A 13223-nucleotide genomic window follows, 5' to 3' on the forward strand; every position below is an offset into this window, starting at 1 on the left:
ATTTATGTATTGTTTATTAAGTTTTAATATATATTATAATTATCTAATTTTATTTTGTGCATTTAATGATATTTTTCTTTTATGCTTTTACATATATTTTATGTATAGCATTTTATTATTTTTCCTTTTAAGGTTTTATTCCCCAGTGTTTCCCTTTGGGGATTTTTTATATCAGGGGTTACCGGTTCAGTCTGGGGACGTTGCCGCGGTTATTGCCCTTTCGGGGGCGGTTGGGGTCTGACTTTGCAACTTGTGGAGTGGACCCCAGTGCTGTCCCTGTTGGGTGGGCACTGCGGTGATGTTCCTGTTGCTCAGCTGGCCCCTGGTATGAATAGATCCCCAAAATACTGTTTCTTTACAGCAGAGCCAAACCCAAGGTTTTTTTTATTTAACTTCTATAAGTATTCATTGTTGGCCCTGGACTGACTGGCGACCTGTCCAGGGTGTACCCCGCCTTCGCCCATCAGTAGCCGGGATAGGCTCCGGCACCCCCGCGACCCCGACGGGGACGAAGCGGTAAGGAAAATGGATGGATGGAAGTATTCATTGTTTGTGGGATCATGTCCGTGTGTGTTTATGGAGGAAGGGGGGCGTAGAGGGTGGATTGGGTTTCTCTCTTTTTATTGATTGATTTACTTGCTTGTTTCTGGTTTTAATTTTACAGCGCATTGAGCTGCACAAGCATGAAAAGGGCTCTTTTACAAATAAGGTTTGATTGATTTGATTTTAAACCTCTAAAAGCGTTTTTTGAACAACAGCTCCTAATGTTTTTAAAGCCTCTATATTAATTCCATTAAAGCAGAGCAAAGTTGCGTGTTAAAAAAAAAAACATTTGTTTGTGGAGTACTAGTGCTGCCACAAGCGATTATTTTAATAGTCGACTAATCACCGATTATTTTTTCCGATTAGTCGACTAATCGGGTCATGCACAATCTGGATTTAAAACATCTTAACCATAATTAGCTTTAAATTAACTTGAAACTAGATATATAGCATAACCTGTGATGAAGCTAGAGTGAATATTGTAAGCTGAAATTGGCTGCTGAAGAGGCTGAAAGTGATCATTAGAAACACTAAAGCTGAAAATCATGTTGAATGAAAATGCTGAAGTCGATATCTAAAAACGCTGAAGCTGACAGCTAAAATATTTGTTACATGCCAAATTAGCCTAAAAAACTGGAAAAAGCCTAAATTAGCCAAAACAGCTAGCATGCGGCTGAAATATTAGCTAAACTCCTAAATAGCTTAAAAAACAAACAAAAAAGCCTAAATTAGCCAAAATAGCTAACATGTAGCAGAAATATTAACTGAACCCCAAAATAGCCTAAAAAATCTTAATAAATGTTAAAATAGTGCAAAAAGCTAACATAATGCTATTATAACTTTAATCTTTACTACACTCTGACTCCACATAATGTAAAGTAACGACTAATCACTATTAAATTAGTCGTCGACTATTTTAATAGTCGATAAGTCATTGATTAGTCGACTAATCGTGGCAGCCCTCTAGAGTACACAAATTTATTTCACTTTTCTGAATGTGTGACTCTATAGATCGGCAGATGCTTGTGCATGTTAAACTAGTTTACAGGGATGTAGATTTGTAAATGCAGCAGCTTCAAAAAATAATAAAACCAAACCCATGATTATGCTGGATTTGAAAAAAAAAATTATCAAAATTTATAAAATAAAAATATATAATTTTACTATTGAAAGTTCAATTGTTGATCAGCTCAAATATTTTTTGTTTTGTACCTTTATAGCAGCGGTCCCAAACCTTTCTGTGGGTGTGGATCAGTCAACCCATGAGGATTTTACCATGGCCCAGGGGGGTGTGGTGTGTAAAGTCACAACAAAACAGTATAAGAACATCTGCTTTAAACGTAATAATGACCATCATTTTATTCAGTCATCTGACATGTGTCCATGATGGAGGATTGATCAAACACATAAGGTGTCTTAATTTAGAGTCATGTCAGGAGTAGTTAAAAACAACTTTATTTTATTATTATTAGATCACCTCATTAAAAAAAAAACTTAAATACATGAACAAAAAGTAACCAACAAATCAATTATTTATACTCAATAGGAAACGAGTCAGAATATTTTGAAGCTCCATGCAAAAGCTTCAAGTGAAACATTTCAACACAAAAACATTTTTATAAAGCAGAACTCAAACTCATAACTACGACTGAGCAGTGTTAATTTTGACAGAGAATTTTACTTTAGTTTTAGTCGCAATTTAGTCATGTTGATTCTATTAATTTTAGTCAAATTTTAGTCGACTAAATTACAGTAGATATTTAGTCGACTTAAATATAGAATAAAGGTAAAGCATTTTAATGAAATTTACTGTGATCGCATGAATAACAGCCTGTGCTAAACTTTTTTCTTAGTCACACTTACCCAGAGTAAAGGGTTAAGGATAGGATTATGATTATGGTTAGGGTTAAACAAGCTAATGTTTCCTGAGTGCGGCTGTCTCTGCAGCTCACGGCTCTACCAGGGGATGGTCAAATGTGGAGAACACATTTACACATTTAGGAGTGTGACAGTTAATGGGACTTTAACTTAAAAGTTTAATTTTAAATACATGCGACCAACAAAAAAATCCAGCCTTGGACACACTTAAAATGCGTGCTGGAAATGAAGCAACGGGAGCTGCACGTATTACATGTGGACAAAACATGAATTTCCATCATATTCTGTGCTGCCCACATGTGTAAATAACACCAGCCTTATTATAAATGTCTGAACATTAAAAAAAAAAAAACTTGTATTGAGGAGGTAGTCAAGTGTAAAAATGCATAAAAAAAAAACATTCACTTGGGAGTAAGCTGTCCAGGACACCTGTGAGCATGTTATATGTGCTTGAACAGCATGTGTAGAGTACTGTAACATCACCACCAGCCAATAGAGGGCGCTGTTGACATGTAAGAAGTGATGGAGTTGGAGATTAAACCGGTGACTGCTTGTGGATCTGAAGAAGCAGCGGGGCTGCTAGCACTCGGAAATACACAACAACATCGATTTATAACTTTACAAACGTCATGCTAAAACAATAAATCCAGACTTACATGTAAACCTCTGAGCTTCAGAGCTTCACCCGCGTGAAGACAAGTTCTTCTCCACCTCTCAGTACCGGTGCTAGTTAGCTTGGCGAGAGTAACCCCTTAAATAACTATGGCAGATAATCCAACTCTTTAAAATGGAACAACTGTTGGAAGGGTCGGGGAGGAATTTGGATTCAGCCCAGAACACAGGAAATAATCGAGTTTGTATGTTTACCTTTGCGTGGATTTCAGGCTGGCTTGTCTGCAAACGTCGCTTCAGGTTTTCTTGTGTTTTTCTGTCTGTGATGGTCGCTCCACACAACGTCTTGTGGAGGGTCGTGTTAAATATAAAATTTGTCCCTACATGTACTTTTCTTTTTCTACCTGAATTGACATTTTTCATCTATATCACAGACACAATTCATTGAATTAGCGTCTTCCCGGGCGGGCTGCAGGGCTCTGTGTTCTGATTGGATCGCTCTGCATTGGAAAATGTCTATCAATTTAGTCAAAATTTTCGTGTCTGGGCGGGAGTTTTTGTTTCGTTTTCGTTGGGTAAAAAATGTCATTGACGAAGACGATGACGAAAATTTTTCATAGACGAAATTAACACTGCGACTGAGTGCCCCTCCCCCTGCATGCTTACTCTTCTTTTCTCCCTTCCCCCATCCCGCTTCAGCGCAATGCTCCTCTTTTCTTTTCTTTTCTTTTCTTTAATGGAAGTATTTACATGAATTGTGTTAACTTCTCTGAAATGTTCATCTGAATGGATGATATTGTTTGAGTATTTCTGTACCGTTCTAAAGATTAGATTCGTTCATGAAAGTTACATCTCTATGTAAACAGGTACAGTGTGTTGAATCACCTGTTCTTCTGTTCCTGCACTTATCCATCCATTTGCAAAGAAAGGTTCCATATACAACTTTTCTAGTGTTAAACGCCGCCAAACTGCTTTTAGCACTCAAGCTAATCGAGAGAATCCGGCCATTTTCAAAATATAAGATTTACAGCTCAAAAAAACCCCAAAAAACTGGGATAATTTAATTGTTCTTCCACGGCCCAGTGGCAATTGATCCACGGACCTGGACCGGAGTAAAGCCCAATGGTTGGGGACCACTACTTTATAGCATCATGTTGAACACCAAACCTATCAAGCAAAACATACTACATGTAACTAGCTCAGGAATATTTATAGTTGAAGGTCCAATAACTTTAAACTTTCTAAAAACACATGAAATGATGACACAACAAATGGCAAATAGCTAACATTTGAATATGACCTACAAGTTAATACTCCAGGCAGATGGTTCAAGTCACATGACTCACCTTCTGTCTTTGTTTACAGTCTTTTGGAAAAAAGCAACAGATGTGAATAATCCATGATGGTACTGTATTTTCGAGGAACCATATATGACAGATGATAAATGACTCATTTTCTACCTATTGGTACACTTTTTCACATCTACATTCAGCTAGAGGAAAGGACATGCTGCTTAACCTAAGACAACTGAGAATTCTGGGTCCTGCCCCAGGATGCCTCAGCTGTTACACACGCAATGGCAGTTAAAATCAAAGTCCTCAGAAAGCTGTAATAGATGCATTTGAAGTACATAATTCCACAGCATTTCTAAAAACGTCAGCACTTTCTCCCCAATAGTTGAAACCAATTCCATGAAAAAAAGCAAATCTGGGAAAAACCTACACATGCCGATTGTGAGATGGACCTCTCTCCGTCGACAGGATTACAGTCTTAATATCTTTATCGTTTTAGACATAGCAAATCCTTCGTTCTGCATCAATAAGTTACTAAACTATTTCCAGAGTCCTGCAAATGTCCACGTCTAACTGGACACCACAGCTTCATGTTTAGAAACCTAGTCTTATAAGTGTATGTCATTCGCTTGTATGTTGTAAAGGTCAACAGACCAGCAGCATGCAACCTGCCTCCAATACTGTCAGCACATTTCCATAAATAATTTAACCGAACGGTAGTGATGACTGCTTTAATATTTAATGTTTATTCTCATTTATGTTTCTTTGTACATTATGTGTCAAAACAATCAATTAGAAAGCAAGAAAGACACTGAGAATTTAAAGTAGCAGCTGAAGAGTTTTCTGAAAAACAGAAATTTTAGCCTTTTTCAGCAGTGCTCCAGTGTTTATATTCTATGATTTGCTGTAACTTTTCAACCATTGACAGGATCAACATAATTTCAGTAGATTCTGAAGGAGAAAAGCAGCGTGAGAATCTTCTGGAATTACGTTGATTGTGTTAACGGTTGAAAACCTACAGTATGTTAAAGATTTTGTGTTTATGCGTCACTGGTGACGTGTCAGGTGTTAAAGTGTTAAAGAAGAATGTAAGCCTGCTTTGTTCCAAATGCCACAATCTCCAAAACACTTACACAAATCGATTTCTAAAAAGAAACGTTTTCTAGAGCAAACTTCATACCGTATTCACATTTATCATTTTTATCTTTTACTTAAAGTTGAACACAGTCAACAAAAACTACAATATTCTGATTTCATGTGGTAAATGCAAGTTTATCAACAAAAAAAAACTTGCAACAGCATTTTTCAAATGATCTGTAGTCGTACTTATGGATGCACCTGAAATTATTTAGGTTTTCTGACCAATATCACTTAATAAATCATTCTTTCTGTGATTATTTGGCAGCATCAAACATAAATAGGACGCTTTTGAATAGAAAGGCAGCAGAAAAATGAATCCAATTTAGCTTTTGTACTGTAAACTCAAACAAGACTTTGAGAAATCGCATTACAAGGTCTGCAACAAAGACATATTTGAAGCATGGGGGCGTTTTCAAGCCTCTGGAAGCAAATTTGCTGACGACTACAAGGCAGCGGTGGTGTGTGAAGGTATAAAAACATTTATTTAATATTGTAAAGTTAGAACACAAATAGAAGAATTTTGAAGTTTTGTCTTCAAAAATTATCCATCATATCTGCAAAAACCCAACGGGCATGCATCCCTACACCCTCCCAATTCAATTAAAATGACAGGAGGGAAACTCCAGGCCTCGAGGACCAATGTCTAAACGCTGTAGCTTCTTTCTATAAATATTATTGAAATCAGCCTTCACAAAGCATCATTTTTAGCCCCTGTATAACTATTTGAAGAGTCCATTTTAAACAATTTGTTAAATAAGCATCCCAGTTCAGTCTTATGAGATAATGCTCTCATCCTGTGACACCCTTCACAGATAATTTAGAAGCAAATCTCCCAAAAACACAGCATGTTTTTGTGGATAAAACCTTTTTTTAAACTTTTTTATGGATAAACATTTTCTTTAATCACGTTATTGGTAAAACGGATTCTGGCATTTCCTGCTTATTTGGCCTGAGCTGGTTAACCAACCTTCTCCCAAACAGCCACTAGCTTTTTAAAGCAAAGCAAACAAAAAAAGACAGAAGTATCATTAGAGCTCAAGCAGACACATGCAGGGAGAACAGAGGGAATGAGCAACTCATCCAGACCCCTCTGACTTACCTGTGGTAAAGCTGTGTTCAGCTGCCTCTGCAGGGAGTCCCTTTCGTGACTCACTTCATGAAGTTTGCCCTGGGTCAGGCCCAGGTTCTCCTGAGTTTCCCTCAGGGTCTCCAGAAGGCGATCCCGCTCCTCCAGCATGGACACCATCAACGACTCAAAGTGACCCTCAGAGTCTGACTGCAGGGGAGAGCCAGAACCTCGCCGGCCGTTCCCTCCACCAGGCCCTTCGGCCTCACTGATGGTTGGCATCACTTCACACATCATCTGCAACCATAGAGTGACAGACAGACGCGGTTTGTGAGAGGAGCTGGGAGGAGTTTAGAAGAAAAAGACTAAGCCACAACTTATAAACCCTTTACATAGCCAGTATTTTTTACAATATATTCACTAGAGTGGGAGTTTCTGCTGTTATCCAGAAATAACATGAAATATTAGCAATTACAATAGTTAGCAGTAAATAAATGGAGACAATAAATGTGCCAGTATTTTTCAAAGGTGTTGCAAAGACATATTTAAGGAAGAACTGCAGTTGAAAAGGAAAATGACAGAATAGAGGTTCACTAATGCTGCCCAAACTTGCATTGTAAGGACAACAGCACATTTGAAAATAAACATTGCTTTCAAAAATGTACCAGTGGGATAATAAGGCTTATAACTAAGGAAAAGAAGACTTATTTGACAAGTCTGGATTGACCCTGCTGTGGTGGGAGCATGACATGAGGCGATGCTTCAATCCAGCCTAAAGCTTTAGGTGCAGGTCTAATCTATGGTTAGCTCGGCTGAGTCAGCATTGTGTGGCCAAAAATGACGTCAAATATTGATTTCAATGTACTACAAAAACAGCCTTTTCTATCAATGTTTGTTTTTTCTGTAAGACAACAGGCATATTCCCAAATGCAATGCCAGGACTCAAAGTCTCAAAAGGTTCAGGAGCTATGAAGTACACTGAAAGTGAGGCATTCATTTTACTTCTAAAAGAATTGTAATGGGAGAATAAATCTAAATATCGTAAATGTGTTTTTTTTCCCCCCTTTTTTTTCCTTGAACAGTGTACAAATTTGTTTAAATAATAGCTAACTGGAAGTACAGACAGATTAAACAAGTCGTCTTTTATAGATCCACTCCAAAATGGGGGTTTTGGTGTTTTTAACATGTTCTTGTAGCAGTTTTCTGAAAACAAACAAAAGAAAGAAAACTAAGATTAAAGCTGCATTTCTTAGTAGTTTTTTTATTCAAATCGTGAATAAGGAGCAGATGAAAAAATGCAATTTGAAAACATTGTAGTTACTACATCCAAACTACAATCTGCAGGCCACCAGCTCCCTGTTCTGCTCTATTCTGATGCATCCACTTGGAGCTAAGTAGATCCATTAGAATCTTTAGCTGCATTTCCATGTGCTAAATGTCTTTGATCGGATCGGATCAGATTAGAATAGAACTGTGCACATGGCCATGAAAAACTTGATCCAATTGTAACAAACGTTTCTATGCACCGCACATTCGATTGGAATACATCATTTTACCCTTGCGCAGAACTGTTTAAAATACTGGAAATAGTCATAGAAGAAGAAATAGCAAGTAAACAAACAAAGATGTAGAATAGGGCGAGATGATACCCTGAACATTCTTTCATTATTATTAATGATAATTATAAGTGACTGTTAGCTTATAATTTTGTAAATCTGTGTGGTCAGGACTTTATTCTTGGTCGTACGGACCGGAGGAAGGGTTAGTGTTAGACATTTAACCTTGGATGGACTTAAGATCCGTGTAGCCATGTGCATCTTGGCCGCACGTAAATATGTGGGAATAACATCAGCCTTTAACCTGTCTGGACACGACTTGAAACAAGAATTCACTGGATTTTTTGCACGGTTTCAGAGGACAGAGGAGCGGCATTTCTGAGTTCAAAAACCGCCTCCGCCGGCTCATGCGTCCCAAAGCTGCCTGGGGAGACAGTTCTCCCAGGAAACGCGGACTGCCGTCTAAACCTCACACCGTAACACCCCCCACCCTCCCGCTTACAAACATGACAGCTATGAATCCAGCTGCACTGCTCAGAGAAACAGTTCGCTCATGGAGAGCAGCTGATCAGTTCTGTTCACGCTTCAAAGACTTCTCTGGAGAGCCACACCCTCTAAGTATGACGTAAAATCCAGGGCAGTGACGACACGCGATCAGAATGGATTGTTTACATGCACCATGATCGAATTAACAATTGGTATAACCCACCCATCTCGATCGGAAGGGAATTTGGATCCGAATGAATCTGATCGGGCCAGAGTTTTCCCAATGGTGTGTTTAAGCTTGCGGGATAGTTGATGGATGATGGGAAGGGGGCGGGGTTGATCCACAACTCAGAGGTGAATTTCTTATGAACTCCTGCTGCTCTGCAGAAACTATGTCCTATAAATGACACCGTTTTTTTTTTTTATTTTTTTTAATTTTACTTTGACTAAAAACAGCATAATCATAGTTAAAAGACCACTGGAAACACTTTTACAATAGATGAGGGATGATTGGAGTGAGATCTCAAAAGTGGCCCGGTTGTGTCATGTTCAAATCCATGCAGTCCTAACAGCTCTGAGATAAAACAGTGAGCGTGTTTTAAAAATGCAGATTTCATTTGATTGAATCAGTGTCCTTTTAAAGCTACCACCAAGTTGACCAACACAGCAGCTTATTGACTTGTGGGATAAGAGCAGATAAAGGCTGTATGCTAGAATAATAGTCGAAAGCAAACAAACCAGCTACAATAATAGAAGAGTTCAGAAATGCACAGATTGCTGTTAATCAGAGAGCCGAGGTGCTGTGAGTTCACTGCAACTAACAGTGGAGAAAGAAGGTCTGAGGAATTATAACAGCTCTCTGCACCAAGGGGCTTATGTCCTGTAGACAGACTGCCAGACAAAAGCCAAGAATCATGTGAGCAGGATTTAAAATGCCCATATAGAACAACAGCCCACAAAGTGGAACGGGCAAAGTAAAAACTCGGTGGCTGGAAGAACCCCCGATTCAACACAGTCTTTCCTAAGCCTCAGATCCCACAGGCCACGTCCTTTAAGAAGCCAGTGTGTTTGGATCAATGCAAAAGAACTTAACCACTTCCTAAAGCGCTGGTTTCTGGGTCTGGATCATATTTGTTACAACGGATTACCTGAACAAAACTCAAGACTTTCATTCTTCATTAACTCCACTTAAGCTCTACACGTTCCAAACAACAAGCGCCAAATCTCAAACAATGGGCCGAATTTAACCTAATTTACTAGAAGCAACAATACTCAACCAGTGCTTCATATTAAGGTCAAGCCACTCAGGATCAGCGCTGAGGGGGAGGTTCGTAAAGCATCAATGAGAGGTAGTGACAGATGGTGGGCTGGGAGTAACTTTGCACAGACATCAACAAATACAAACATGGAGGAAAGACCTTCATCCTTGAAGAGAAAAACACTGAAGCTGTCACTTTACTCGAAGAAGGGGGGTCTCTACAACCACGATTTCATGAATGCATCTGTGAGATGAACCAAACATTGTGTGTTTTTAGGTTCCTGAAGGAACGCTGGCGGAGCGTCCTCAGTTGATGCTGATGTGGAGATAAAGCCAGCTGAGATGTGGAGCACCGAGAACTCCCGGCGCTGGCATACAAATAACGGCTCGTGCGCTTTTCTCACCTTTGACGTGTAACTTGATTAATAGGTTTTATGATCCACGATTTGACGTCGACGTGAGGAGAAGTTCCTGAACCCCAACGGTGTGTCACGGTGACCGGATCGAGCTTCAAAACCATCCAGAGTATCCAAAGTGTCCGAGTTCCGTGCGGAGCCGGGGATGTGCAATAAGGCTGAGAGCGGTTCCTCGTAGTTTACAAAGTGTTGGGGAATTCCTTAAGGCCCCAGACCCGCAGAGAGTAGTCAGGGGGCAGTATTCCAAGTTTAGCCGGCTAACAACACTTTAGCATGCTAACAGAAAAAGAGCTGGTACTTCACTGCATACCTGGATTCGGAAATAAAGTGTCCATCTATGTTACTTAAAACAAGCGGCTCCCTGAAAATATGAAGCTCAGCTTGACGAAAAAAGCCTTTCATAGTTGGCAGTAGAGTTGTGATGCAGCCAGGTGACGTGGAAACTGTTGCAGCTCTGCTAGCTAATTTGAAACAGAAATCTTTGGCTTCGAGTCACTTTAAAGTCCACAGCTAGCCGACGTTAGCTACTAGCCTGCTAAGTAGCTTTAGGCTAAAGTAAGTAGTTTTATGTACGGGTTAACTACCCAAGTACATTTTATATAAAAACTAGATAACATGCTCAAATATATTAAAAGAACATTTGCTACTTTATGGTGTATTTAAACCCCTGAAATGTGTCAGAAAAGCGTAGCTAGCGTTAGCTTCCCGTCGACACGGTGGAGTCGCGTCACCACATCACGAATCCGCTCCAGCAGGAAACTTCCAGCCCGTCCTGACCGCCGGCGACGATGCTCGTCCCGCAGCGAAACCCCCAAAGTGCCAAGAAAAGTTAGATTTCCGTCATGTTCCTTCGGAGTTCTGGCGTTCTCCCGGTGGTTCCACCTTAACAGGTCCGGTCCTTCCCCGTCGCCAGTGGCTGCCAGCCTTGGCAGTCCGGACAGCCAATGGAGGCTCAAGCCTGGCGGTCGGTCTGCTGGAGGAGAGGCGGCCCGCTCCGACACAGGAGGAGGGGAAAAGGGGAACGCACTTGGAGTTCCAGGCAGCCGATCGTAGCGATGATAGACCCACTCCCATGAAGAGTGTTTTTAACGTGTTTTGTGGACTTTTTCCCTATGATGGATTACATAAAAAATAAACTCAAAATTGTATTCCTGATTTTTTTTTTTTTAATCGTTGTGAATCAGGAGCAGACAAAAAATGCCGTTGGAAAAAGAGGTGGTTTGTGATGTAGAAAATACACTGGGTGGCCCACATACCAGCCAGCTCTCAAGAGGGGCGGGGTCACTAAAGTCCCGCCCAGAGCAACTCAGAACAACAACTGAAATGGGCGGACCAAAGCCAACCTGCTCTGCTCCCTTCTGATGCATCCACCCATAGACAGCTGAGCTGGTATCTGGATCAAAACTGTTCGGCAGGATACCTTCATAATGTTTGCAATTTTTGTCGTGTGGCTAATGTTAGCTTGGTGTTGTTGGAGGCTCTAAGCTAGCAGGAGAAAGTGTAAACAAAGGAACGATTGGATGTCAGCTGGGGGCCTGGGGTTCAAACCTGAACTCATAGTCCACAGACTCAAAATTCACAAACTAGAGTTTTTGGTTTCAGAACAGCTGAAAAGAGTCGAATCAATCAACTTGAAGTTGTTGGAACCAGAATCAGCTGCTAGCGTCGCGACTATAAAAAGCCCTGATCAATGGAGCAAAGACAGCATGATTCACCATGGCAACGGGAACAAACGCCTTTAGGGCTTCATACTTCTGGTGACAGAAATTGATGTGTTCCTACAAGCACATTTTCATCAAGAAAAGCAACACATCTGCAACAGAGAGAAAATATCTTCAGAGTTAATGCGTACATCTACATCTGAATCATTTCAGTTCAGGAGAAGAACTAAATAATATCAGGTAGGTCATTCTGTCACTTGTTAAGTAAGGAATGCTTTTTGATCTGTCAATAATTTAACCAGTAATCTCCGTAATTGCATGAATGACAGTTTTTGATAAACCCCACCACCACCACATACACACACAGACACGAATATCACCGTACGCAAAAAAGAAACACTGTAAGGCAAGGCAATTTTATTTGTATAGCACATTTCATGTACAGAGACAATTCAAAGTGCTTTACATAAAACATTAAAAGAAACAATCAAAAGAAATAGTAAAAATGTCATTCATCATCATTCAAATCATTAAAATAAAATTAAAAGAAAGTAAAAAGATTTTAATTTAAAACAAGCATAGATAAACAGTGCGGACGTAAACTTTTGAATACATATTAATCAAATGCAGCTGAGAACAGGTGAGTCTTTAACCTGGATTTAAATACACTGAGTGTTTCAGCAGATCTAATGTTTTCTGGAAGTCTATTCCAGATCTGTGGAGCATAGAAGCTGAATGCAGCTTCTCCATGTTTAGTTCTGACTCTAGGAACTGATAAAAGACCGGATCCTGATGACCGGAGAGGTCTGGCTGGTACATACTGGGTCAGGAGGTCAGTCATGTATTTTGGTGCTAAACCATTCAAAGCTTTATAAACCAGTAACAGAACTTTAAAGTCTATCCTCTGACAGACAGGTAACCAGTGTAAAGACCTCAGAACTGGACTGATGTGGTCTACTTTCTTGGTCCTTGTGAGAACCCGAGCAGCAGAGTTCTGAATAAGCTGCAGTTTCCTGATGGATTTTTTTGGTAGTCCTGTAAAAACACTGTTACAGTAATCAAGTCGACTAAAGATGAAAGCATGCACTAGTTTCTCCAGGTCCTGCTTAGACATCAGATCTTTAATCCTTGAGATATTTTTGAGATGATAATAGGCTGATTTAGTGACTGCCTTAATGTGTTTATCAAAATTTAGGTCTGTGTCTATCACTACACCCAAGTTTCTGGCCTGGTTGGTAGTTTTTAGTTGAATAGATTGAAGCTCTGTAGTGACGTCTAACCTTTTTTCTTTAGCCCCAAAGACAATAACCTCAGT

The 13223-nt window shown here is 39.8% G+C and overlaps 1 protein-coding gene across 11 annotated transcripts in view; it reads right to left on the reverse strand.

Annotated features, from left to right (window-relative positions):
• Window positions 1-11436, reverse strand: part of ppfia1 (PTPRF interacting protein alpha 1) — a 61970-nt gene extending 50534 nt beyond the window's left edge. For 5 of the 11 annotated variants that reach the window (XM_024295100.2, XM_024295096.2, XM_024295098.2 and 2 more), the window contains exons 1-2: window positions 10236-11436; window positions 6565-6828 (exon numbers count right to left, since the gene is read on the reverse strand). In XM_024295100.2, the coding sequence (XP_024150868.1) occupies window positions 6565-6828 (264 nt within the window). In that variant the 5' untranslated portion in view covers window positions 10236-11436. The remainder of the gene's footprint in view (window positions 1-6564; window positions 6829-10235) is intronic. The other 6 variants (XM_024295103.2, XM_024295095.2, XM_024295099.2 and 3 more) reach the window with 2 other exon arrangements.
• Between the last annotated feature and the right edge of the window lie 1787 nt (window positions 11437-13223).

The sequence above is a fragment of the Oryzias melastigma genome, linkage group LG3 (genome assembly GCF_002922805.2).
Source record: "Oryzias melastigma strain HK-1 linkage group LG3, ASM292280v2, whole genome shotgun sequence".
Classification (NCBI taxonomy): domain Eukaryota; kingdom Metazoa; phylum Chordata; class Actinopteri; order Beloniformes; family Adrianichthyidae; genus Oryzias; species Oryzias melastigma.